This window comes from Sturnira hondurensis, unplaced genomic scaffold (assembly GCF_014824575.4).
Source record: "Sturnira hondurensis isolate 20B ecotype Veracruz unplaced genomic scaffold, ASM1482457v3 Scaffold0021555, whole genome shotgun sequence".
In the NCBI taxonomy this organism is placed as follows: Eukaryota; Metazoa; Chordata; class Mammalia; order Chiroptera; family Phyllostomidae; genus Sturnira; species Sturnira hondurensis.
Window position 1 is genome coordinate 1,392,630 of NW_028094186.1, and position 26,717 is coordinate 1,419,346.

The following is a 26,717-nucleotide window of genomic DNA, read 5'->3' on the forward strand; positions in this document are numbered from 1 at the left end:
ATAAAGAAAATGCACGTCCCTTATGCAGAGTCGCCAACGCGTTCACACAGAATATTTCCCTTGAATGAAAAGAGCATAAATAGTAAGACCACCGTAAAGAGAAAGGAGGTCCACCACGAGAGGATAAGTTTGTAGGGCCCAGGTCTGCCGGGCAGGGCTTAGGGAAAGGGGTGGAGCTTGAGCTCGGCCGGAGCTGACGCTAGGGGCGGTACCAGCGCCCTGCGCGGCCGCGACGCAGCCCCGCCCCCAAGGTTGGCGCGAGATCCGAACTTCGGCAGTCTGTTGTGGCGGTTCCCGGAGGCGGCTGGAGGTTCTACCCGGTGTCCGGTTGGCTTGGCCTCTTCAGCGGGCATGAGGCGCAGAGACCCCGAGGAGGCCTGCGGCGTATGGCTGGACGCGGCGGCGCTGAAGAGGCGGAAAGTGCAGGTGGGACGCTGGGGCGCGAAAGGGTGTTTGGGGGACCGTGAAGTGCTGGAAGTGAAGTCGGAGACTGAGAAAGGGACCGCTGTGGGAATTCGAAGACCAGAGGGAGTGGAGCCTGAAGAAGAATGAAAAATGGAGTTTGGGGAGGGCGGAGAGGAAATGGGGCCGGAAGGGAGACCAGAGGAAATGGAGATCTGGGACAGCAGGTTTCGATGTGTGTGTCGGGGCGGGTGGAAAGAAAATTCGCTCGGAGGAGTCTGATCGAGCAGACGGACTCCTGAGGAACGCGGAGTCCCCGCAAGGGCTTCTCGGCGGGAGCCCTGGGGAATTCTCATCCTGCGGGGACCAGGAAATTCAGGGGAGAAATAAAAGAGACGGGAAGGGGAACTGGCGTAATATTTATTGAGCATCCACTGGGTGCCAGATACACTATTAAGCACTCAGTGGGCATTGTATGTATCATCACATGTATGGGAACGAGGAAACAGGCTGAGTAACTAAACCAGGAGCGTCCGAATAGGAAGGGATGGAAATCACACACAAGTTTGTCACATATACAAGGCTCTGTGTTAGTCATTACAAAGGAACTACCATGAGATAGTCTTTAATGTTTATTGAGCACTTTATACTCTGCATTGTCTTAAGTGTTTTAGATATGTTCTCTTTTTTGGTGCAACTCTGTGTGGTAGACAGGATGATAGTAGCCATTTGGTCCATGAAAACTGCAGCTCAAAACACCAAAGGCTCTAAGTCTTAGGGGGAAGACAAGAGATGCGCTTTGCTGGGGTAGTACATGCTTTACTAATGGTAGGTACTCACAAGAAACCAGTGAAGTAGATACTGCCATTGTCTCTGCTTACAGATGAAAAACTGAGGCTGTGATTGAGACATTTACACAAGCAAGCAGGGGTTCAAGCCCAGTTCTCACTGCTGCAAAGGTCAGTGCAGTTACGCTCTAGGAGACAATGTAGGCCCAGATGAGTGGTTTGTGATTTTGGAGGTGAGTTTATTGTGATGTGGGATTAACGAGGAAGATTTAACTGAGCAGGTGGGAAGGGATTTGAGATTAGGCAGGTTGCTGAATTTGGATAGTTTGGGCAATAATCTCAAGACTAGGTGGTTAATCTACAGAAAACCATGAATGATGGTCTTTTTTGTGGGTGGCTGCAACTTGCTTAACTGAGTTCTTGTTTAAAAAGCATCTTACAACTAAAGTCATTTTGGAGAAATAACAAATGAACCACCTGCTCCTTTAATTTTTTTAACTTAATGTTTTTGTGATGGGTAATACATTTCATGTAGTACATAATTTAAAATGTATAGGATATGCAGTAAAGGATCTCCCTAATACTCCTAACCATCCTGCCCCTTGTCAGAGGCCAGGACTTCCTTGCATATCCTTCCAGAGATATTCTGTGCACCTAGAAGCAAATGGACATCTTCTTTCTTCTAAATAGAAGCATATTATTCATTGTTATACAGTTTGCTTTTTCACTTACTCCATATTATGGATCATTTTATATGCATTCGTAAAGAGTCATTACTTTTAAACACTATATGGTATCCCATTACATGAATAGTATCCCTTAATATGACAGTATAGTCTTAGTCTGCTCGCGTAAGAACTTTCTCCTGTTCTGCAGATGGCCACATTCTCACTGTGCTCACAGCACAGGGCTTCCCTTGGTGCGTGCTGTGGGAAGAGAGAGATGGGGGGAGGGGGAGAGAGAAGATACAGGCATACCTCAGTTTTACTGTATTTTGCTTTACTGTACTTCACAGATGTTGCAGTTTTTACAAATTGAAGGCAAGATCCTCTGCTAGCAAAAAGATTACAATTTGCTTAATTGTGATACTTTATTGAGGTGGTTTGGAAGCCATTTAAACAAAAACTTGAACTTCCACAGCTGAAAAAATCTTTTTAAAAGAAAAGGTTTATTGGGTCATTTCTAGCAAGAAAAAATGACCATGTCCTGGGGCATGAAGTCCCACCAACAGCAGTGCCAGGTGGAACAGGTAACATACATGTCTGTCCTCCCAGAGTTGGCAAGAGTTTTTATGCATCAAGTAGTAGGGAGGAAGATGTAAGTTTTTTGGAAAGAATTTAAATTGACTGTACAGATGAAGGGAGTGCTAGGAGGGAGTCGGGCTGGTTCTGGGATAGGCACAGAGTCTGTGAGGAAGATGTGTTTGCTCCTTTGGATCGGCGGGCAATCGTCCGGCAAAAGTTCATGCATGTGCAGGATGTGATGGCTCCCCCTGGCTGGTCTCTTATTTGGATAATGGCAGAAATAGCCACCTGGAAGTTAATTCAAATTTCCAACACACACTCAGGAATGTAAGCAGCCTTGTTGGTTTTTGCTCTGCAGTTGTTAACTGATTAATTCCTTCTTATCTCTTCCTTCCACTCTCTGGCCTGCTATAATTTAAGTTAGGATTTCTCAGGATATTCTCCTTGTCAAACCAAACCCTCAGTATCTCTGAGGAATGTCTGTAGACTGATTTGTGTGTACTTGGCTTGAAGGCCACCAAGAAGGCCAGTATGGCGGGAGCAGAGTGAGGCAGAGGAGAGTAGATGAGATTTAAAAGGTGTAAAGAGGGCAAATGAGGCCAGATTGTGCCTGTGGGGTTGGGGCTTTGACATACGAATTTTGGGAGGAAACATTTCAGTCCATAGCAAGTTTGTATATATATTTATTTATATTTACCAGTTCTTTATTGACAAAAAGTTATCTCTAATCTTTTGCTATTAAAAATACTTATGATGCCTTGGCTGGAGTGGCTCAGTGGATTGAGTGTGGGCCTGTGAACCAGTGGGTTGCTGGTTCGATTCCCAGTCAGGACACATGCCTGGGTTGCAGGCAGGTCCCCAGTTGGGGGTGTGCAAGAGGTGACCACATATTGATGTTCTCTTTCTTTCTCCTTCCCTTCCCCTCTCTCTAAAAATAAATAAAATATTTTGTTAAAAAATACATAATATCAAGTTTGGGGGAGTCCTTTCCCAATTTTTTAGTTGATTGGTTGTTTTTGTTGAGTTGTCGGAGTTCTTTATATATTGTGTATGGATCCCTTATCAGATAATATGATTTACAAATATTTCCTCCCATTCTGTATGTTGTCTTTTTACTTTCTTTTTTTTAAAAAAGATTTTATTTATCTTTAGAGGGGAAGGGAAGGAGAGAAGGAGAGAAGTATCAATGTATGGTTGCCTCTTGTGAGTTCCCTGCTGGGAAATGGCCTGCAACCCAGGCATGTGCCCTGACTGGGAATTGAACCGCGATCATGTGGTTCACAGGCCCGTGCTCATTCCACTGAGCTACGCCAGCCAGGGCCTTCTTTTTACTTTCTTGATAGTGTCCATTGAGGCACAAAAGATTTTAAATTTTTTAAAACTTTTTTTTAGATTTATTTATTTTTAGAGAGAAGGAAAGGGAGGGAGAAAGAGAAACATCAGTGTGTGGTTGCCTTTCATGCACCCCTCCTACTGGGGACCTGCCCCGCAACCCAGGCATGTGTCCTGACTGGGAATCAAAGTGGCGAATCTTTGGTTTGAAGGCCGGCACTCAATCCACTGAGCCACACCAGCTAGGGCTGTATTTTCTTTCAAATATTAGTTCATAGATTACTTTGTTAACTCTTTAGATTACTGTGGGAGGAAAACCGTCACAGTTTCAGTGGGTGACCCTCTCATTCTGGCTGTTTTTCGGGCCTTATCTGTGACATCAGTTGTGCAGTGACAGGAGCTCATCTTAGCTTGATCACAGTATTAGTAGAAAAGCCTTAGAAAAGACAGCTGTGTTGATGTTGAAAGTATAATGAGTAGGTACATACAAAACAGACAGAAACGTATCCTTTCTATATATTCACCTTCTTTGTAAAATATTTATTGAATTGAGTACTTACTATGTTAAGCAACTTGTGTGGAGGATAGAAGTGAATGAAATGTCAATCCTAGGGTTTTGTAGGATATATTGAAACACCAAATGATAAATGTCAAGTTCAGAAGAGGAAGAGGTTACATTTGGCTGTGGGAATCAGGAATGCTTGGGGGTAAGCTGAAGAATATGTAGTACTATAGAACTGAGTGTGAAAGGGCCCTTCTATGTGAAGCACAAAAGTGAGGAAGGTGGAGGCCATAAGAGGGACTGGCATCTAGCAGAGTATGATGTTATAGGGTACATGAAGGGTTTCTGGTAATGGGGAAAAAGGTAACGTGGACTGTGAATGTGTGCAGCTAAGAGTCCACCCTTTATGCCATAGGTAGCAGAGAAACTATTGATAGAACAATGTGATGGTATGATCACAGTTGTTCTTTAAGAAGATAGATCTGGCTCTGGCTTGTGTGGCTAAGTGATTTGAGTGCTGGCCTGTGAACCAAAGGGTTGCTGGTTCGATTCCCAATCTGGGCACATGCCTAGGTTGTAGGCCAGGTCCCTAGTTGGGGGCGTGAGAGGCAACCACACATTGATGTTTCTCTCTCTCTCTTTCTCCCTCCCTTCCCCTCTCTCTATAAATAAATGAACAGATGAATGAATAAATGAATAAATAAATAAAAATATTTTTTAAAAACCTGCTTGGACTATTACATATAGAAAAGTGATTAGATAGCTCTGGCTGGTGTAGCTCAGTGGATTGAGCGCAGGACTGCGAACCACACGATCGCGGTTCGATTCCAAGTCAGGGCATGTGCCAGGGTTGCAGGCCAGTTCCCAGCAGGGGACGCACAAGGCACAACCATACATTGATATTTCTCTCCCACTTTTTCCTTCCTTACCCCTTTCTCTAAAAAAAAAAAGAAAGAAAAGAAAAGAAAAGTGATTAGATAAATGGCTCGGTGGATTGAGTGCCAGTCTGTAAACCTAAAGGTCAGGTTTGATTCCCACTCAGGGCATATGCCTAAATTGCAGGTCAGATCCTCACTTGGGGGTGTGTGAGAAGCAACCAATCCATGTATCTCTCACACATTGATGTTTCTTTCTTTTTTTTTAATATTTCATTTTATTTGTTTGTTTGTTTATTTATGCGTGCTCTGATTGGGAATAGAACTGTGACCCTTTGGTTCGTAGCCCAGACTCAATTCACTGAGCTACACCAGCCAGGGCACATTGATGTTTCTTTCCCTCTTTTCTTTCTCACTCTCCCTCTCTCTAAAAAAAATAAATAAGTAAAATCTTAGAAAGAGAAGATTGATGTATATGTGGATCTGATTGAAATAGGTAGTGAATGGGAGCCTGCCCAGTTAAGAGAGTATGGTAATGGACTAGGCAAGGATTTATGAAATCCTGAACTAGGCTAATGTGTTACTTGTTTTGCAGGTTTGGAGAGTTTGAAGTAAGGTTTGAATTAAAACTTTGTTACTGATTCAACAGAGCTTATTTATGTTGTTGGAGATGAATAGGATCCTGACAGCTTTTCTTGGTCAGACTCCTTAAATAGTTTTTCTTAGGATATCCTTTTTTTACTCTTTAAAATAGATTTTATTTACTTCTTTGGGAGGGGAGGGAGGGAGAAAAAAAAAGATGAGAACTATAGTCGTGCGAGAGAAACACTCATTAGTTGGCGCCCCTTTGCGTCTTGACCAGGGACTGAACCTGCAACTCAACCATGTCCCCCAACATGGAATCCTTTGCTTTGCCAGAGGGCCCCCAACTGAGCCCCACAGTCAGGGTTGCTATTTATTTATCAGTAAGTTTAAATCCTCAAGGGGTACAGCATTACATGGGTTTTGTGTGCAATGGCCTTAGCAGGAAGGTTGCTTCGGAATGTAGCACGGACCAGCCACTGTTTCCATGAGCATGAGTTCCCTTTCCCTGGATTACTCTGGTTTTGTTTGGTTTACCACCAGGAGTCACTGTGTTGTTCTTTAATTTGTATACATACGCACATCTCTTTCCTAGATCGAATTCAGTTTCATCTCGAGCATAAATGCCTTCAATTTAAAACAGAGCTGTGCACTCCCTCTGGTTCCGGAGACCCCATTTATAGCCAGCAAAAATGGCCTTGGACCACAGCCTTTCAGACATATTTACTGTTGTAGAAATCCTGTTCCTGGCAGGCACTGCAGGCTTCAAGATGGCAAAAAAGGGGATATCCTTACTAGGTAGCATCATCTTTTCAGCATGACTTGATGAGGCATGTTAGTGACTGGTTGGAAAAGGCTTTTGTCCAAAATGTCATCAAATTAGTGCTATAAGAGACTAAGGAGGAAGGGGGACTTGGTGATGGTGCTATCAGTGACTCTAGAAGTGGGAAGAGATGAGTATGGGTCCTGAACGAAGAGATAGGTGAAAATCCGCAAAGTAGCGGCGTTATATTTGTGTTATTATTTATATATTTTTTAAGGCCTTGTAAACCTTTCCTACTCTCCTATTAACCTTTCCCATACTCTTATAAACACTTCATGTGCTCTTAAACACTTTCTACACTCTTAAATCTATGCTACGTAATTTTAACAACATATAAAATTCTATATGGGTACTCACCAGTGAAGTATACAACAACTTGAATGATGAAGATCATGAATTATGTAGCTGTGCAGTATTGATGGGGATGAAGGTGATGATGAGATGAATGTACTGCACAGCCAAGAACAGCATTACAGCTCTTCTGAAGGCACCACTCCATCAGGTGCTTCAGCAGGTGGTGCAGTATCTTTGCCCTGGGGCGTAACTTCTATTTCCACTAAAGGCATAGGCATAACTAATCTCTTCGTCTGAGTGATGAACAGTTATGGGGAGTTGCTGGAGCTGGGTTTTATTCACAGCTTCATGCAGCTTCTCCATGCAGAGAAATGCTCTTGAGTCCAAAGCATCTCTGAAGTTTGTCAAACCAGCCCTTGCTGTCACTGAATGGGGTTGGTTTGGTGGAAGTAGCACTCAAGGGTCCTGCTTCTGTGTTGTCCTCGACTTTATCCTCATCACTGTTGTGAACATCTGTGCTTTCTGCAAAACTATCATAACGCTTCTTGGCCTTCATCCAAATGGTATTGGTAGCCAGCAAGATACTCTTCTTCCTGCAGTCATTTATCCACAGGGCCAATGCAGACTCCATCCTCACAAGAGCCTTCTTGCAGGACGTGACCACCCTCTTTGCAGTATTAAAAGTCATTGTTGCCGTAGACCTAATATTATCATTGTCTTTCTTTATGTAGCAAATAGTAGATTTGTTGATCCTGTAATGGCGGCCTACAGCCGTATAGCTTTTGCCTTCCTTTAACATGTCGAGGGGTTCCACCTTTTCTTTGATGGTAAGCGTATTCCTCTGGTGCTTGGGTTCATTACCAGAAGCCTTAGAAGGCACAGAACCTTTGGGTGGCATCATAGGGCTTGAAATAAATTCAAACTTTTACAAAAATTTCACAAAAACACAACACCTCAGAGCAACATTATGCCGTCATCAGACATTGCTGTGAAGTGGACAAGGAGAGATGCTGAAGGTATGGGCACAGTGCGGAAGAGCAGACAGACCAACGCTGTGGTCACTGAGCCAATCAGCACCCAGGATACATACAGAACACAGTGCTGGTCGCCTTCCATTCCGTCAGCCAATACGGTGCCGTGTACAATCTCATGTTGGCAAACTTGCGCAAGCAGTAGTGGCGTACTGCATTTCCATTGTGTACAGTATGGTATTCATCCGCTGATGAAATACATACTGTGCTTTATTTCAATTTAATATTCTTTCAATATGTTTGAATTAACATATATTTTTATATTGTTTTAAAATTTTTAGGCAAAAATAATTAAAATAATAGTATATAAATACCTATGTACTGCAAATCCCACAATATAGCAAAAACTCCTCGATACAGAATTAGGTATATATTTTTTTAAAAACCTGTGATACAGTGAAGTCGCAATAAGTGAACCATGATATAGTGAGGGACAACTGTATACCAAAGAACTAGAGATTCTCCGGTTTGGAGGGAATATGTTTCTTAAGATTAGGTTGGTTAGGGCATTCTTATAGGGTAAGAAGAGTTAATACCTAGGCTGTGGCTCACTAAGGGATTTGGTCCTATAGGAGTCCTATGCCTGTTAGGCTTTTTTATGCTGCGTTCTGTGTTCACTGGGGCTGCCTTTTCTTTGAGGTAGGGGTAGTCTGCTGAAGGACTTTGTGCCTGGGCTCTTCTCAGTTCTTCATGATCTGTTCTCAGTCTTAACATTCCACTGAAGTCAATGTAGATCCCTGAGGCCATGGGTCTTCTAAGAGAGCTACAGCTGGGGCAGTACCACTCATGACATCACTCTGAACAAAGCAACATCCCTTCTATTCCTGCAGTTTGGTCAACTGGGTAATCCAAGCCTGATTCCTGGCTGTTTTGCTAACTGAAATCTTACTGCTTATCATTTGATAATCTGTAGTTTTCTTTAAGTCGTCTTTATGGGATTTAGCATACTTGTAGTAATTTAAGTAACCATTAGTTTCCCCCCCCCCCCCTTAAGCTATAAGCTTTACCAGGGCAGAAACAGTCTATTTTATTTATCACTGTATTCCCAGTTAGCATATAGGTGCTCAAATACTTGTTGGAATATTAACTCGCATTATTTCACCTATCTAGAATGACAATCCCATAAAATTTAGTATCTGCTTGGGCTTTTTTTGTAGCATGATAGCCAGGTTCCAATAGTGGGCATCCTAAGCAAGGCAGAAGTGCATAGCATTTTTATGACTTAGTCTGGGAAATCATGTAGTGTTAGTTCTATTGTATCATACTTTGTCAGGCAGTGACAAAGTTCTTCCCAAGTTCAAGGTGAGGGAATATGGATCTCACCACTTGAGGGGAGTGGCAAGCTCACATAAGAGCATGAGAAATGGAAGATCCTGTATTGGCCATCTTTGACAAAGAGAGTCTTTTGGAGTTTGTAGTTTTCATCAGATTTGGAAAAATTTTGCCATAATTTCTTCAAATACATTTTGTTCTCATCTACCTTGATTTTGGAATTCTGGGAATGCTTGATAGCCTACAGATCATTAAAACTTTTATTCTTTTTGGTTTTTCTTTTTGCTTCATTTTGAGTAGTTTATATCATCTTCAGATGGACTGTTACTTTCTTACGTAGTCTCTAATTTGTTATTAAGCCCATCTTGTGAATTTGTCATATCTTCTATTTCTCTTATTTTCATATCTTCCTTTAAATCTTTGAGTGTATTTATAATATTTATTTTAAGGTCTGCTGATTCTGTCATCCCTGATATTTCTGAGTCTGCTTCTTTTAATTGATTCCCATTACCCGTGAATTGTGGATCTTCTCCTTCTTCTTCCATACCTAGTAAATTTTATTGTATGCTAGCATCTTCAGTGCTATGTTTTTAGGTATTTGGATTTTGTCTTTAAAGAATACTGGAATTTGTTTAGGTAGGTAGTTACTTGCTAATCAGATTGCTACTTTAAATGCTTTTAAGTTTTTTGTTAAGACAAGGTTGGAATAGCTTTTGCTCTAGGGCTAGGTTAGCTTTAAGGCTAAGGGGTGATCCTTCTGAGAACTCTACTGAATGTCCCTGGGATTCAGGGAGGTCCCTCTACTCTGGCTGCAAGCCAGCCCTGTGTGATTTGGTGGGATTATTCACTTTACAATCCTGGCATTTCTTTCTTTTAAAGATTTTATTTATTTTTAGAGAGGGGGGAAGGGAGGAAGACAGAGGGAGAGAAACATCAATGTGCGGTTGCCTTGCATGCCCCCAACTGGGGACCTGGCCCATAACCCAGGCTTGTGCCTTGGCCAGGAATGGAACTAGCAACCCTTTGGTTCACAGGCCAGCACTCAATCCACTGAGCCCCACCAGCCAGGGTACATCCTGGCATTTGTCTGGCCCCATGGGGTATCACCTAACATGTGTAGGTTAGTATTCATAATAGACTGAAGGGATCTCTATGTAGATTTCTGGATATATTTCTCTGTGCTGCAAATCCCATCCGCCTCAACTTCCTCAAATTCCAATCTCAATTTACTCCCTTCATTAAGACTGGGGCGCTCTGCCTGGTACTCTACATTGCAGTCTGGGAAGTACTTCCAGTCAGAAAGCTAGTGATCACAGGACCCCTTTGTTTTCCTTCACAGAAATTCTTTCCAGGAATCACCGTCCTACACTGTTAATCCACTGTCTGTAATCAGTCGTTTCATGTAATTTATCCAGTTTTCTAGATTTGTATGTTAGAAGGGAGAGTTCTATTACCAGTATTAAAAGTCAAAGTATGAATTTTAAGTCCAGGATTTCTTTCTTCTTTTAACTACTTAAATTTTTGGTTTCCAAATGGAAAAATGAAATGGAGTTAGCTTTGGGCTAGGATTAGTAATTTCGGTCCAGGTTTCACACGTTTCTAACTAGCATGAATATTGGCAAACTCGTTTTTTCTTTGACTTTTACAGACAGATTGAATTGAATACAACCCTATTCTCCCTACTTCTCAGGCATTTCATAACAAGCAAATAGAAACAAAAAGAAATCTCACTAAATAAGGGTTATAAAAGCTGATGTTTCCAAAACCTCTCTGGACCTTCTTCCAATTCATACTGTAAAGTACAATATACAGGGGCCTGAAATGGAAGGATGGTAAGGCCGATGCTGTAACTATTGAAATGCATCAACTGCTACTGATGGAGAATCATTGTCTTTAACTGTAAATCCCTCCTTGGAATCCCTTCAACAAATCCTGTTTATTTAGTCAGCCTGACCAGTTTCCATGAGGAAGAAGAAAGATAGGGCTGTAGTTGGAATGTGTGATCCCTGAGAAAAACATGTCACCCATATGGCAGGAAATGCTGGAAGATGATACACAGCAAAAAGCACCTAGGAAGTAGGATCTGAGTGGATCCCACAGGGTCCGTTGCGGGGGCGGTCACTGATATTGACTGAATTTCTCCTGTCTGGCTGCTGTTTTGATACTAATAAGTTCTATTCTTTTTCTCTCCATTTTCAGACATGTTTAATTAAGTCAAGCACCAAAATGCTAACACTCTTTCCTGGAGAGAGAAAGGCTAAGATCTCTTTTACTCAAAGAACTCCACCTGCAGGCGTTCGGCAGACCAGTATTGCTTCCTTCTTCACCCTGCAGCCAGGTATGGTGACTGATCTGGGAGCACCCAGAAAGTAAAAAGGAGTGTGTTTCTTTCATGGTAGAATGTTTATAAGCACTGACACCAAAGCATTGTGTTAAAATAGCTTACCTATTAGAAGTTATAAAACATAAGAAATCATCATGAAACTCAATATAAGATTTGTCTGTGAAAATCATCACATTGAAAAGCAATATATACATGCTTTTACAAACATACTTTTCTGGTTCTGTTTTTGCTCAGTCTAGTATTAAATATTTGTACTTCTGTCAGAACAGCGAGGAAAGGTATACTTGGGAGTTGAGGGTATCAGGGGAGCTCACCTTTAGTTAGATATGTGTCTTGGATTGATCACAGTGAGGAGTCGATGTAAGATTAATTGATATTTTTGTATAAAGCTTCTCGAATTAAGGTTCATCGATGCCTTTTTTCTTAGAAAGGTTGTCATTAAAGCTGGCTTGGGTCTCATCATCCTTTGACAGTTCTTTGCTTTCCTGTCCCACTTCAGGGGACCAGCTGACTGAGACAGGCTGGGGCTCACAGAGCAAGGTTCCTGCTAGTAGGAGGGCATTGGAAGGAGAGCTCTAACTCTTGTGTGAGTCCCAGGATTTCTTTGCATCCAAAATGCACTCTCCCTACCCAAACAGAAAACCCTTTTGCTTTAACAAGGACAGACTTTACAAAAACATTTTACAAATTTCAAATTCTGGTCTATTCTACGTCTATATAGAATTCTTAGGCAAAACTGAGAACTCTCACAAAACATGGTTTCTGCAGTATAATTCTTAGAGGAGAGGAAATAGGTAATTCAGCTTTGTTTATAATTAGGTCTTTGTATAATTTGGTGTGGGGGTGACGAATTCCACAGCCATCAGTCCTTAAGGCAGAACAGGGTCCATTCCACACGTGGTAAAACTGGTAGGCCAGACACTAGCGGTTGTATTATTGTAAAGACAATAATACCTATTATTGTCTTTCCTGCTGCTTGATTTGCCGTCTGTCTGTACTCTCAACCATGAACTGTTTGGGGAGTGGGGAACCTGTGTTCTTCACACTGTCACCAGAAGGTTTCTTAGAGTTGAATGGTTAACATCCTTGAGGACTTACAAAAACAGTGTATTGAGCATGTTTCTCAAAGGATAATATCCTGGAGTAATATTTGACGAGGATCACTAGCAGACTGTAAATTAAATGGAAGAGACAAAAGCAAAACTGATGTGCCCTCTGTTACACAAACCTCACATATGAAAACTCAGTTGGAAAAGTAAGCTGTGGTCTGATATGTAACGTTTGACTTTATTAGGTAGGTCGTGGGAACCATCCCTATATTGGAGTAGGGGAATAGGTAAGATCTGTGTTTTCGAAACAGCATTCAGGAGAGAACAGAGAGATTGAAAGCAGGAAGGTCAGCTACAAAAGTAAGCTTAAGACCCCTGCACTAGGTAGTGCTAGAGGCTGATGATGATTTCAGAAAGAGCCAGCTAAATTCGCTCAGGGAACAGTTTTCCTGCAACATAATATTTGTTCATGTCTGTTTTGTAGGAAAGACAAATGGTGGTGATGAGAGGAATGTTTCATCTCATGTAGAAAGTCAGACCAGCAGAGAGTCTCAGAAAGACGCAACCCACCTGTACCATCCGATCCAGGGCCTGGGGGGTGACTGCATGGCACCCCCTTTTGCCACTTCAACCCCTGCAGACATCCAGGAAGGTGGACTTTCTCCTCAGTCCCTCCAGGCTTCTGGTCAACACAGAATGGGAACCCCAATCTTGACTGAGTCTTTGTTCCAGCCTGATACCTTAGTCTGTGCTGGAGAGAGGCAAGACCCACTGGCTTGTTCCTTCACCCAGGACTTGGAAAGTTCTTGCTTGCTGGACCAAAAGGAGGGACAGAAGGATTCTTCCTGGAAAAGGGACTGGCTTTGTGGATATAAGAAAAAGAACTGTCGGGGTACGCAGAGATGCAGTAAACCCCCTTGGGGCAAGGGCCATCAGCCCTGGGACAAGTCTGAATTGGGAAAGGTGTCTGCCCAAGAAAATAGGCAGGCCCGCATCCCCTTTCAAACACACAGAGACTCCTGGAGTGGAGAAAACACAGAAGCAGTGAAACAAAGTTCTTGTCCTGTTCCTGTGTTTTCCTGCAATAGTGAAAAGAATGACAGGGACTCCTGGAGTCAGCTTTTCACTGAGGATTCCCAGGGCCAGCGGGTCATTGCCCACGGCTCTAGAGCTCCTTTCCGAGAGATAACCAACAGCCAGAACCAGGGCCTAGGGCCCTTTTCCCTCAGCTCTGGGGCTCAGTGTCAGGCCAGGCCCACCGAGCTACACATGCTGCCTGATTCGCTCTTTACCCAGGACTCTGAGGGCAATCAAGTTATCAGGCACCAGGTCTAAATGTCTTTCAGTGTTTGCTTTTAAAAATATCTTCAGGAGGGGTTGACTGGGAGTATGTTTATGTTTGGGTAAGGGGGAAGTGTGTGTTGAAGCTGTTATTGAGCATTTTCTTTGTGTAAATAAAATAGGAGGTGATACCTGAGACAATATGGTTGGCATCATGCCTTTCCCTAAATTAGGGCTGGTCGGTAATTCTCTGCACGAAGCTATGGTGACCACCAGGGAGGCAGGGCAGGTCCTCATCCCTCCACCACAGAGCCTGTAGCGAGCCACCTTTCTGCCCTTTCAGATGCCTCTTACGGATAGATGTGTATACTTTCAACCTCTGGCTGTAATCATACTTACTCGACCTAAGCTTGGGACCACTGTTCCCGACACTTTGAGTGGTAAGTCACTGACCTGGGTGTACAGGGGCAGGGGGACAGAGAGATAGGTAGAGGGTAGAATGATGGCAGTTTAATTTTTTATTTTTGTGGTAACTTTACAGCATTTTAAAGTTTTATGTTTAAACATCTCCCTTAAAAAGCTTGGGCTAGATAACAATCTAGATGTGACTACATCCTTCTACTATAAAGTGGGAGAGAACTCCCTTTGTAAAACTGAGTCCAAATAAGTGACTGTTTACAAAGCTGGCTCTGATGGTAATTAAAACATTACCAATTTTATTTTTGAAAAAGGAACTTTTTAATGTTATATGCTGTTATTGCTGTGGGTCCCATCTCAAAGGAATCTAACTTGACCTGTGTTCTACCCAAGATTTTACCCATCGGGTAGCAGTTTTCTGTGATGCAGGTGTGGAACCTAAGAGGCTCTGGAGGGGGGAAGGTTGCAAGTTGTAAGATGGAACTGCTTTGAGAGCTTAGGACAAAATCTCTACAGAGAGGGACAAAGCCAGGACCCTGTTAATGAAAGTACACATACTGTAAAATTAACAGGAATCTATATCTGCAAGGGACACCAGGGGATTATAACTCAGAAATGGACACAGCAAATGCAGTATCTCTGCAAATCCTTCCTTTAATGTCAGGTAGTGCTTCAACCCAAACACACACAATACATACCGTAGAGAAAGGGACCTGAAGGTGTCTGAGTCATGCATGGTGTGGGTACAAACCTCATCCCAATGCAAAGGAGAAGTCAAGGGCCTGCAAGAAAGATGGTATTCTCTTTCCCCTCCCCATTTCTCTTTTCTATTGGGCTTAAACTAAAGTCCATGGAAGAGCAAGAGTTCAGTCAGTGGAACCAATGAGGCCCCAGGGCCTTGGAGGGTAGATTTGGTTGTACAGTATTACAAAATATATTTAAGAAAAAAAAACAGCCCAGGCCTCCCAGAAGCAGCGCCAACGTCAGCTGGTTCAGAGGCCAGACCTCTACATCTAGGTGTTGGACAGGGGAGAGGGTGACTGCTGGGCATTGGTGCCCGTGTATGATGGAACAGCATAAGATTTTTCCTGCCCTGTGAACGCGTACTTAAACATTTAGAGCTCTCTTGGCTCGCTGCAAGGAAGCTGCTAAAAGTGACAGCTGGGTGCAGTGTCCAGTGAGACCAGTTATGGGGTCTAATGCAGTGAAGTAGTCATTCAGGACCTATTTTCATAGAGGGGTGAGGAAAAACCAGAAACTCCTGGCTCAGCCTTTAGATGGAAACACTCCAACCTACACATTTACCTGTAACAGGTGTCTCAGCTCAAAACAGGCCTTAGCTTCTGCTAAGATTTGAAGCATGAGAAACAATCCAGCTCTTTCAGTCCAAGTTCTAGCTTTCGGCAAGACTGTTGCAGAAAACTTCTAATGGAGAGGCAGAAACATCTGCGGTGAAGAAGGCATCTATTGAGGAACTCCAGGAGCACAAAACTGAGTTTGCAGAGCTGAGTGTTATCAGTTTCCTTTTCTACTGATATCTTCTTCCTTCAGAGCAAACTTCCTTCTTAAAACCTCAGAGATAAGGACAGCAGGGTCCTCCTCCTTCAATAAACTCCGGTTCCTAGAGACACAATAATAACTTAATTATTAATAATTTATTGAGCACTTACTCTGTCCTGGGGAGTGTTTCCTGTCTTTGAATACGATCTCATTTACTCTCACAACATTCATATGAGGCAGGCACTGTTACAACCCTCTTACCAATGACAGAACTTAACCACAGAGTGGTTATGCGATTTTCCCAAAGCTGCTAGTAAATGGTGAATCTGGGGTTCAAAACCAAGCTAGCTAGTTGTAGATCTCATTTCTTAACTAGAATGCTTTACTATTTCCTGAGACGGCTGTAAAGTGTAGGCAAACTAAAGGACCACTGAACCAGTTAGAATTAGCTGGTGGTGGCTAAGCTTTTGCTCCTACTTTTGGTGGGAAGTAACTAATAATTCTTGGCCATTCTGACCTTCATTAGTTCCATGGAAAAGGTTTTCTGAACATTACCTACTATTGTGTTTCCCCAAGAAGAGGGCTGTGAGATTTTTTTAAATGAGATCTAGAATTTGTAGTAAAATGTTCACATCATAAGGGACCTGTGGGAACAGAACCAACTCCAGAATGGGGTAGGTTCAAATTATCTGATATACAAGAATGTCCTAGACATCTGGAAAATAGTTGCTTGAAATCCTAGTGGACTTATATGCATATATACACATCCTCATGAAGGTGTTTTACTAGTCCTTAGGCTATTCATAAGGGTCAAGATTGACTATTAAACCTTGAAAGCAAAAACAAGTAATTAATTGCCTTGTCTTGGCACATTTTCGTGCCCCTTTATTGGTAGGGCTACCTTCCATCCTTAGTCATTAACCCATCTCCACATATTAACAAGGGACAAAAGATCTCAGGACACAAGTGGGAGGAGGGGCTTGGGTCTAATACAGGGCAAGAGGCAAGTAAAAGAAAATTTGAGAGTCAATCTATGAAACACCAGAAGAGAAAGACTCAAGGCAGCCCCAAAGCAGTAGCTGAATTTGGGAATGCAAGAGACCAAAGACCTGTGGGTATGACTTAGTCCAACCTGGCTACAGCTGGAGAAGGAAGGTGAAAGTGACTTCTGTGAAGGATCCACTACCAGGAAGCAATGAGGGAGCACTTGGCTTTATCTTGTTTTCAGAGGCAAATGGGCCCTTGCACAACAGGCCCTTCCCTTCAATAGGACCTTCATCAACTCAGGAGAGGGCCCTCGCCTCCCACAAGAGCTTCCCTATTCGCCCCCATGAGTTTTTAATCTGCGTTAACAAATACAGCTGCACATTCTGGCCTCTGGCCTCTGGAGTCTGGATGTCAACCTTCAATGTTTCAAAGTCCAGGAACTTGCAGACAGACTCCTAGTGTGTCCATGCAGGCGCTCAGACCACACATGGAAACACTGCGAGGTGGTTGCTGCCTCCAGCTAGAGCACTAGGGCTTCCTTGCTAGATGAATTGCTCCAGTGTAGTTATTTCCCAAACTCCCTCACATCCCCACAAAACAGCTAGAGCTCGACCCCTCACAGGTTGGGCTTAGTGTGAGGGATTGGCACAGGTTTAGGAACTTGTTATAGTCTCAAAAAAGAGCCTTGTTCTCAAATCTCTGAAGTTGCAGGGTTAGTTTGCATGACGGACCACTGTATTTGAAAGCAGGAACTCCCAACTTTATGCAGTTTCCTTCCACAAAACATGTCTACCAATTTGAGATACTAATCATGCAACCCTACTTTGAAGGGTGGAGCATGGGGGGATGCTTACTAGCAGTACGAGAAGTGGTAAAGCCCCTGGGGGACAGAAATAGGATTAGATGAACCTTGTAAAATTCCTACTAGTCTAACACTTGGTTATGTTAGGTCACTTCAACCAAATGTGAGTGTTCCTCTTTCTTCAAACTGGGGTAACACGTGGCTACTACTGAGGACTTGTTATGTAAGTACTGTCTATTAGATCACTGGCTACCAGTGACTTAAATAGTAACTCCCCAGAGCTCCTTATCAAATACTTACTGATCTTGGCTCTGCTTCATCCGGTGAAAGTCCTTCAGGATCCCCATCATATCTGCAAAGCTGCTGGCCTTGGACAGAGAGACACAGTCATCCTCTTCAGACGAGCTGCAGGTAGCTTTGTGTTCTGGTTTGCAACATTCAAGGCTGGCAGAACAAAGCAGGGGGACTGATGGAAGCTCGGGGACCTCTACCTCAGTCTCCTCGGTGATGTCACTAATGACAAAGGAAGTTGTAGAGTGGAATGAAGATCCAAAACAAGGTAAGGGAGAAGAGACATTTGAACTTCCTGGAGATAAGAAATCTGGCGTTAATGAAGCCGAAGCTGAAGCTGAAAGAGAAAACAATAGTCATGGATGGACATTGGGGCTAGAATACAGCAGCAGTATCTTCTCACAAGCTTTGCCTACCAAACACTCATTTCCTGGGCTGACACCATGACATCCTGGAAGAGCCCAGGACGGTATCTGTAAGCCAGTGGAAGGTTCCTCCACTACCTCCCCTCCCACGACTTCAAGAAGATGCAGAAGCACTGGGCTCGTCAGTGTTCCAGGGGAGCAGAACACCCCCTCTCCCCCAACCCTGCCCCCCAAATAAAGGCCTTGGCCCCTAAAAGCTTCCATTCCACAGTGAGCTATGGAGAAACAGCCCTGTTTAGGCTGGGACAACAGTGACAGGCCCAAGGCCTGAATTTGTCCTTTTCTCTAATTAGGCTAATGCTTCTGACTACCCTCCTTCTGCAGCAGAAAACAGAACGGTGAGGGCCCTAGTTTCCCAAATTTTAATAGAATTGCCTCTAAGTTTCTAAGAATCCCTCTGGTTTTTCATTCACTACTACATTAGCTTGTCTTGCAGATGACAAAAAGTAGCCAATAAATACAAATGGAAAATTCATGTGAATTCCTCTATTAAACTGGCATATGAGGGAATTAAATACATGAAGATATCAAAGAAAACACCGTAATTGTCATGTGTTCTACCAACTGATAAGGTTTGGAAGCTGAATTCAACCAGAAGCAAAAAAAAAAAAAAAAAAAAAAAAGGATAAATAAACCCTGAACTTCTTGGGAGATCACACCTGGTGGTAGTCCATGCCACTGGTGAAGGCAGACTCCCATCCATTTCCAGTCTCTGGTAGACAGGACAAGAGAAGGGAAGACAGGTGCTTAATGGGGATGCTTATTTCTTATATTGAAAAGGGAAGCTGCTGAGGGCTGACGGAAGACATGGTCTTAAAGACACTTGGCAAAGGGTGTTGTTTTCTGTCAGCTCAAAATAACTGACAGAAACCATCCAAGAAGTACTACAGGCTAAGCAGGTCTAAGAGCAACCCCAAAGCCCTGGGCCCAAGTCCCCCTGAACCAAGGACCATTTTCTTTACCACTACTCTGTCCAAAATCCAGCGGGGAGGAACAGCCTGCTATATTCTGGCCACTGACTCGGGGGCCCCTACCTGCATCAGCTGCCACTATCTTAGCAATCTGGCTGCGCAGGTGGCTCAGCTCATCCTGCAGCTCTGTGGTGCGGCTTAGGGCTGGCAGGGCTGGCTTCCTCAAGGCCAGGAGCCTCTCCTCAGATCCACGCAGGTTGGGCACCGAGGCATTGCGCTGCATGACAATCAGAGGGCTGGGCTTCCAGGTATGCCTCAGGGGGCGTGTATCACTCCTGGACCAGGGAAAGACAGGTATATTAGAGTCAGCTGGCCACTGCACCCCTTCTAAAATTCCTTCACCCACTACAAGATTAGCAGCCATTCAAGCCAACGGATCTCCCTGCTAGTGCCCTCCAGCCTCTCACAAGCAATCCCCCTGCTACCTGCCACCTCATCTGGGAAGGAGCCCCTCAGTTACCTGACCCGGGCATATGTCTCCTCTTCATCTGCAGCAATCCAGGCGACGTCAGCCAGAGTAGGGACTGGGGGCACATCCCTCAGACACAGATCGGAGACGTTGGGCAAGGTCTGTCGGAAAGCAAAATTCATCAACAAACACATCATGAGATAATCCGACTGGGCAAAATACAAAGGAGGGCCACCTAATCTAGTACTAGGTGTCAGGAAGGCTTCCTAGAGGAGGGAGGGAGAGTTCTAGGTTGGAAACAGCTTGAATAAGAGGCCAGAAGCAAGAGATTTTTGTGAGATTACAAACAGTTCAGCACAGCTGGAACAGAGTGGGGGTGAGGGGGGTTGCAAAAGGTTGGAAAGTCAATTAGGAGCTTTGATTCTAAGGCAATAGCAAGCCGCTAGAAGGTTTTATGTAAGGATAAGATTTTAATTGTAAAAGAATACTCTAGCCCTGACTGGCGTGGCTCAGTGGGTTGGGCATCAACCTGCAAAAGGAAAGGTTGCCAGTTCGATTCCTGGTCAGGGCACCTGTCTGGTTTGTGGGCCAGGTCCCCAGTTGGGGGGTGTGCAAGGGGCAACTGATGTTTTTCTCACACACTGGGGTGCCTCCTTCCCTTCCCATTGCTCTAGAAATAAGTAAATAAATATCTTTAAAAGTAAAAGATCACTCTGCTGCTATGATAGATGGGAGCATAGATGGAGGGTGAACAGTCCAGTTATGAGGCTGTTGTTTACGCCAAGCAAAAACAGGGTGCACTCGAGGAGGGATGGGGCCTATTTTAATAAAGTTTTATTTGAAAAATAATGGCACCAATTTGTTTATTATGTGTTGTTGTGACTTTTGAGCTGTTAACTGCAAAAGTGAGTAGTTGCAACACTTACCACCCACAGCCTAAATGTATGTTATCTGACCTTTTAGAGAAAAAGCAGTCTCTAGTGGGATGGGCCAGAGCTACTTTGTAACGGAGGTGACTGTGCCTGCGAGCCACTGGCGGTGGGTACGTGGACATCAATAACCTGGGATGGCAACAGGAAGTTTCCTCTGGCAGCTCTTTTCAATACCATTGTGGCCGGTCGGGATTTACTCTGTTAGTAGCAATATAGTTTTAAGCCAACTTGATGATTTGAATATTTAAACAAATAAAAATACATGATTAATTATACAAAAGAAATAGAGTAAGATTCTTTAAAATAGCCCCTCAACCCAAATGAACAACATCCAGGGTACAGAGAGGCTAAGTGACACTATGTTAAAAATGAAAGGGAAAATTAGGAGGATTCAGTTATATTTTGAGTGGGAATGCAAAAAGCAAATACACAGAAAGAACTACACCAAAACGTTGAAAGTTACTGTGTCATGACTATGTGATCATAGGTCATTGATTTTCCTTTTTCATTTTCCATAATTTAATACTTTATATGGGTAGATTAAAAAATAAATCAAGAGTCCCTTAAATAATATTTAAGGTAATTTACAACAAATTCAAGGATATCGGTAATTCCCCCCCCCCCCCCCATATATGAGTTAAATTCAGATGTTCCTGCTGAACTGTTTGTTTGGAAGGTGGATCAGAGTTGATGGCTCTCGCTTTGAGATAAGGAACCTGCGTCTCTTAGTTCCACTTAGAACTACTGCTAAGGTGGGCCATTTAGGGAAGCCAGAGCACTGCTCTGCTACTGGCAATTAAATGGGTTTACTGAGCATATATATAGTAGTTTACTGAGCATAAACCTGAGCATATGCTTTACTGCACTTCATAGACGTTGCATTTTTACAAATTGAAAGCAAGATCCTCCATGAGTAAAAAAGATGACAACTCACTTTAGTGAGATACTTCCTTTATTGTGGTGGTCAGGAACCAAGCCTACAGTATCTGAGGTATGCCTGTATTCACACATACTCCTACTCTGTGGGAGTATGATTAGCTTTGGTGCCCTTGAGTAGCTCTGCCCAGCAGCATCTGGCCAAAGGACTAGAGAGATTGTAACTAAGTGTGGGAGCAACTTCCAAGGTTCCCCATTCTTAGCTATGCTTCCCCTTGTTTCTGATGCTTGAGGCAGCTAGAGCCACAACCTGCTCATGACCTTTAGGCAAGTCTGGGTAATCTGGGTCTCAGGACAGCTTCCCCTCTACTACCCAACACACACACACACACACACACTCATTTCCAACCCCATTCCTGACTAATACCAGCCCTCACACCACTTCTGACTCCAGATCCAGCTCCTACACATATTTCGCAGGTCAACATTTAATGTACAAATTCATCTCCTTCGTTTCTGCAGCCACCTGGCCCCACACCTTTTGGGGCATATATTTCTGCCTTCTCTGTGTAGGCAAGAGGCTGAAGTGTTCTGTGTCCCAGCTCCCCAGACACATACATTAAGCATGTAGCCCCAAGCTGGTGCTTAACCATTACTTCTTTGCAGAAGGCAGCTGGGTTTAATAAATACTGCTTCATTTTCCTCTGCAGAAGGGGTCTCAGAGACACTGGCCTGGGAAGAATCACTACTGCAGAGTGAGTGCTAAAGGGCCTGTAGACAGAGGTAAGACTCTAGTAGCTCAGCAAAGGAGTGGCCCGATTTGCCCAGGAAGAAGAAGCTGGGCCTCAGGGAAACTAAAAATAGGTGACTAAGTGGCCAAGTCTTAGGGCTAGTAAAGGAAAGCACAGATCAGCTCTGAGTCACACACAGCACGCAGTTCCCCACGTGGGGACTCGCCAGGGCTGCAGGCAAACACCTCATGGCATAGACCTGGTTAGTCTGGAGATGCAGTTTGGCAAGGGCCCTTGGTCTACTCTCAGAAACTGGACTGCAAGAGCCCAATGAAATCCAAGTCAGTCCACAGAGGCATCAAACATGGAAGATTGGAATTTATGAGCAAACTGGAAACCTGACTGTTGGGGTGACAGGTTTGTGTGCAATCAGGGAGACACGGTGACTAGGATCCATTCACTGTAAGTGCTTACAAAATGAAGCAAAAAAAAAAATGACCAGGAAATCAACCTGCCTTGGCAATGCCAGAGTCTGCGGCATGGAGCAGCGCCATCCTTCCTTACTCTCCGAGTCTCTAATCTCACTGCTCTTCCAATGCACTCACCTGAAAGGATGCCCGGGGACATGGCCTCAGGGGCAGGTTGGTCCCGATTCTTCTTACTACACTGCGGGCAGCCCCATGCGGTTTGTTTTGCCAGATTGGGATAGTCTAGAGCAGAGAGAACCACAGCCACAACCTCAGAGGTGAGTTCAAGTATTGTCCCCATCCTCTCCCCTACTGCCCTTTACCAGGGAGACTGGATTCCTCCATCCCAGGGACAGGGCACCCTGTGGGGGTAAGTCAAGTCTCGTAAGTGAGGGCAGGTTTCCCAGTTGTTAGCCTTCACTGTGGCAAGCCACCTTAGCGATGCCTGTGGTTGGCAAGGCACCGTCAGTGTTGGAAGGGTCCAGTAAAGGGCTGAGAAATTGGCTGGGTGTAGGGATCATGTGGGCTTCCCACCCTTCCCTCTGCACAGAAAGGTGTAAACACACTGACTCTTTAACTGCTCCCAAGATCATAGTGGGTTCTGCCTGGTGGAGTGGGTGGAAGGGTGGCCTCCCTCTAGTTCCAGACCTCCAGAGGAAAGGAAGGGTTAAAACTGAAGGGTCTCAGCTTCAGCAAGCCCCATGCTTGGCCTTCCCCACCACACCACTGCCCTCCGAGGCCCCTTACCACATTGGCTTCCATTCCTGACATTTCAACCAGCTCTTGCACTTGAAGGACGAGGCAGCTTGGGGAATCAGGAAGCGTGATTCCTTCATATCAGGCCATCTTAAGGAACATCCGAGTTCCCTGTGAAACAACCCTCACAGTGGCGACTCAGTGTTCTCCGCACAAGTCCCACAAAACTGGGCACTGCAGAGTAATGATGAACACCAAGGATTCTCTCTCATTTCACAGGGGAGAAAAACAGCCCAAGAAGCTGCCCTCACCCAACAATGGCTCTTCCAAATCCAGACCCTTAAAGGTTCTGTTCCAGACTTACTGCATGGGCTTGGACAATGCTGGACCCCATCCTGGGCCCTTGGTTTCCTGAGGCAAAACTTCTAAAGATGAAATAGAACCCTTTGGTAGTTAAAGGGAAAGGCAAATTGTAGGTACCACCCAAGCCCAACATTCACTCTTTTAAAATTTTTATTTCTTGAGTTTTAGAGAGAGAATAAAGAATATAAGAATAAATATAAGAATATTTATATATATAAGAATTTATAAGAATATAAGAATAAATATAAGAATAATATATAAGAAGAAAAATAAGAATATTTATTCTTATTTAGAGAATAAATAAGAAACACTGATCTGTTGTTCTACTTATTTATGCATTCATTGGTTGATTCTTTTATGTGCCCTGACTGGGGATAGAACCTGCAACCTTGGTGAATCAGGATGATACTCTTAACTGAGCTACCTGGCCAGAGCTTCAGCATTCATTCTTGAAGATGAGATAAAAGCCCAGCATGCACCACCCAGCACTGCTGGGCCCCTGCTAGGGGGAGAGGTGAAACAGACCACAGAAGAATGGACAGCCCGCTCCAGTCAATCTCGTATATTAGGCTATAGGGAAAAGAGCCAAATGCTTTTGTCTTGGCTCAGCCATCTACTGGCTTTGTAGCTACAGGCAAGTCACTTAACCTTTCCAAATGTTGGTTCTCCACCTGTAAAAAGAGAACAAGAACAGCTGCCAACTTAAGGATCAATCAGTGAAGTAGGGAATTTTAAAGGGCTTCATGAACTGTTAAAATTGACAGATGGGTGAGGTCACTCTTGACTGGATTCTTCACAACTGCCCTTGCATGGTGAGCAGATGCAATCAGTGAGCTCACTCATTCCCTTGTTCATCAAACACTAACCGTGCCCACCTTGTGCCGGGCACTGGAGGGGCCATGAAAGAGGAGAGCACAGCCACACTCTGAAGGAACGCACAATCTAGAAGAGACAGCACCTGAATATATAATTCTAGCCAAGAATACATAATTATCTTCAGGAAGGTACACTAGGTGCACAGGAAGGTGGTCAGGTGAATTTAGCCCCCTGGCCTCAAGGTCCTATGGCAGTTTGGAGGGAGAAGGAAGAAAAACAGTAACAACAGTACATGTCCAGGACAGGATGGTGAGAGACATCTCAGGGGAGCAGAGCATAAGGGGTAAAGATTAACTAGGGATCAAATCATGAGGCCAAGGTGAGAGGTACTGTATTTTGCCATGTATAATGCACACTTTTTTTGCCCAAATTTTTGAGGGAAAATAGGAATGCATCATACATGGGTTTAATAATGGGTATAATCCATGTATAATGCTCACAAAGCCAAGGGAGCACATTATACACAGCAAAATATAGGGAGCCAGGGGAAGGCTCTGATCAGGGTGGCCTGGACTACCAACGCAGTGCTTTCTGGAAGCTCTTCCTTGTAGAGTCTCTCACCCCTGGGAGAGGAGTTGCCATTCACTTTATGGGGACAGGAAGTTGGAAAGAAGGAAGTTATCACTCACACAAGGAAACGAAGCTGGAGAGACTGGAAAGACGAAGGAACTGGTCTAAGATCACTCAGTGGTCATGACAGTAGAAAGCACCTCAAGTCTGGTCCAGATGCTGCTATCTCCGCATGGGCTCAACCTCTAGGCGCAGACCAAGCCTCTGATCAAAGTAAAGTCCCTGCTTGCGGCAGGCTCTGTGCTGAATGTCAGCACCTGACCCAAGTCCCCGGAAACAGTGCTCCCCTCTGCTTCTCACTTTAGTTACTTCCTCTCCGAACTTCACTTCCGAAGACTCAGTTGGGCCCAAGTCTCACACAACAGCCAGAGGGATCTTTCTAGAACGCAATGCTAGTCACATTGTTCCTTTGTTTAAAGCCCCTACAGATCCAGACTCCTGCAGGTCCTCCACCACCAGGCCCAACCTCTGTAGAGGGAACCCCGCACAGCCCACGAGGCCTGCAACTTCACATCCTGCCTTCAGCTTGCCCTTCAGCCCCCCGGCCCCCGCCTTCTCCCGGCCCCTCAACCCGCCTCTGAGGCCTTGTCCACACTCAAAACACCTGCACCCCTTTCCCCAAGCTCACTCTTAATCACTCTTCCGAGCTCAGCTCAGGCATCACCTCCCATTACAGGTGAGGTGTCAGGTCCTTTACTGTTCACGCCACGGCACCCCGCCTTTCCTCCGTAATTAACGGTGTAAGATGCCATCTGTCCCCAGGGCAGGGACTTCCCTAGGCACAGCACAGCGCCGGCCTGGCCCACGGTAAGCATGGAAACACTGGTCCGACTAAAAACTGAAGTAAAGCAGAGAGCTCCGACTTAGCCCTCACACCCTCCCTCACCACCTTCACACAGTGGACTGCCTAGAAGAACCTTGCCCGTGCCAATGCCGGTTGGTTCTTACCACCCCTGCGCTCCCACAGCCCCTCTCGAGGCTGCTGTCACGTTTACACACGGTCTCCGCGGGGGCCGGGCAGGGCCCGGTCTCATCCCCCCCGGGTCCCCTCGGAGGCCTCCCAGCTCTGCTGAGCCGAGAGCCGCGCCGAGGAGCCCGTGCGGGGACCTTGCCCGGGACACGCCTCCCCTCCCCCGAAACAGCCTGACCCGTCAGGGGCAAGGTCGGCCAAGTTCTCGCTGCCGGCCGGGCGGTCCCTAGACCCACAGGCCCGGGGCCAGGCCCCGGAAGGAGCGAGGAGGTGGCAGGGGCGGCCCAGCCCGCTGGGGACCGCGGCTGATACGGGAAACCTACACCGATACGGTGTAGCTCGGCCACCGCAGCTGGGTGACTCGAGTGAGCAATTACCCCTTGGGGACTCAGTTTCCCCCCTGCCCAATGAGGCGGACAACAGCAACTCCCACGAGAACGACAGCGGGAACAGGAGCCGCGGGCCCCGCACCGCCCTTCGGACGAGACCGCGCCCCCTCCTCCGGAGCGGCGCTCGGTCCTAGTCTCTCACCTAGGACTCCGACTCCGGGACTCGCTCACCTCACGGCCCCTCCTACCACGGCGGGCCGCCCAGCCTCAGCCGGCCTCACTTCCG

The 26,717-nt window shown here is 44.9% G+C and overlaps 2 protein-coding genes and 1 pseudogene across 14 annotated transcripts; 1 reads left to right on the plus strand and 2 right to left on the minus strand.

Moving 5' to 3' along the window:
* The first annotated feature begins 261 nt into the window (after positions 1-261).
* On the plus strand, positions 262-15,691 carry AUNIP (aurora kinase A and ninein interacting protein). Of its 2 annotated transcripts, XM_037032815.1 has the most exons (4): positions 287-426; positions 11,345-11,483; positions 13,023-13,860; positions 15,634-15,691. In XM_037032815.1, the coding sequence occupies exons 1-4, from the start codon at positions 352-354 to the stop codon at positions 15,689-15,691; spliced, it is 1,110 nt and encodes a 369-aa protein (XP_036888710.1). In that variant the 5' UTR covers positions 287-351. The 2 variants fall into 2 exon arrangements, with proteins under 2 accessions (XP_036888709.1, XP_036888710.1); XM_037032814.1 differs by lacking the exon at positions 15,634-15,691 and having other exon boundaries at positions 262-426; positions 13,023-15,188.
* LOC118977756 (60S ribosomal protein L35a-like) lies at positions 5,992-6,476 on the minus strand (annotated as a pseudogene).
* On the minus strand, positions 14,873-26,717 carry MTFR1L (mitochondrial fission regulator 1 like). 12 transcript variants are annotated; one of them, XM_037032804.1, is made up of 8 exons: positions 26,634-26,715; positions 23,688-23,748; positions 23,375-23,557; positions 22,766-22,870; positions 19,673-19,782; positions 19,276-19,487; positions 17,826-18,153; positions 14,873-15,857 (listed from the first exon to the last, which is right to left on the minus strand). In XM_037032804.1, the coding sequence occupies exons 3-8, from the start codon at positions 23,396-23,398 to the stop codon at positions 15,752-15,754; spliced, it is 885 nt and encodes a 294-aa protein (XP_036888699.1). In that variant the 5' UTR covers positions 23,399-23,557; positions 23,688-23,748; positions 26,634-26,715; the 3' UTR covers positions 14,873-15,751. The 12 variants fall into 12 exon arrangements, 11 of the variants coding, with proteins under 11 accessions (XP_036888699.1, XP_036888705.1, XP_036888696.1 ...); XM_037032810.1 differs by having other exon boundaries at positions 23,375-23,494; positions 23,635-23,748; XM_037032801.1 differs by lacking the exon at positions 26,634-26,715 and adding an exon at positions 25,761-26,012.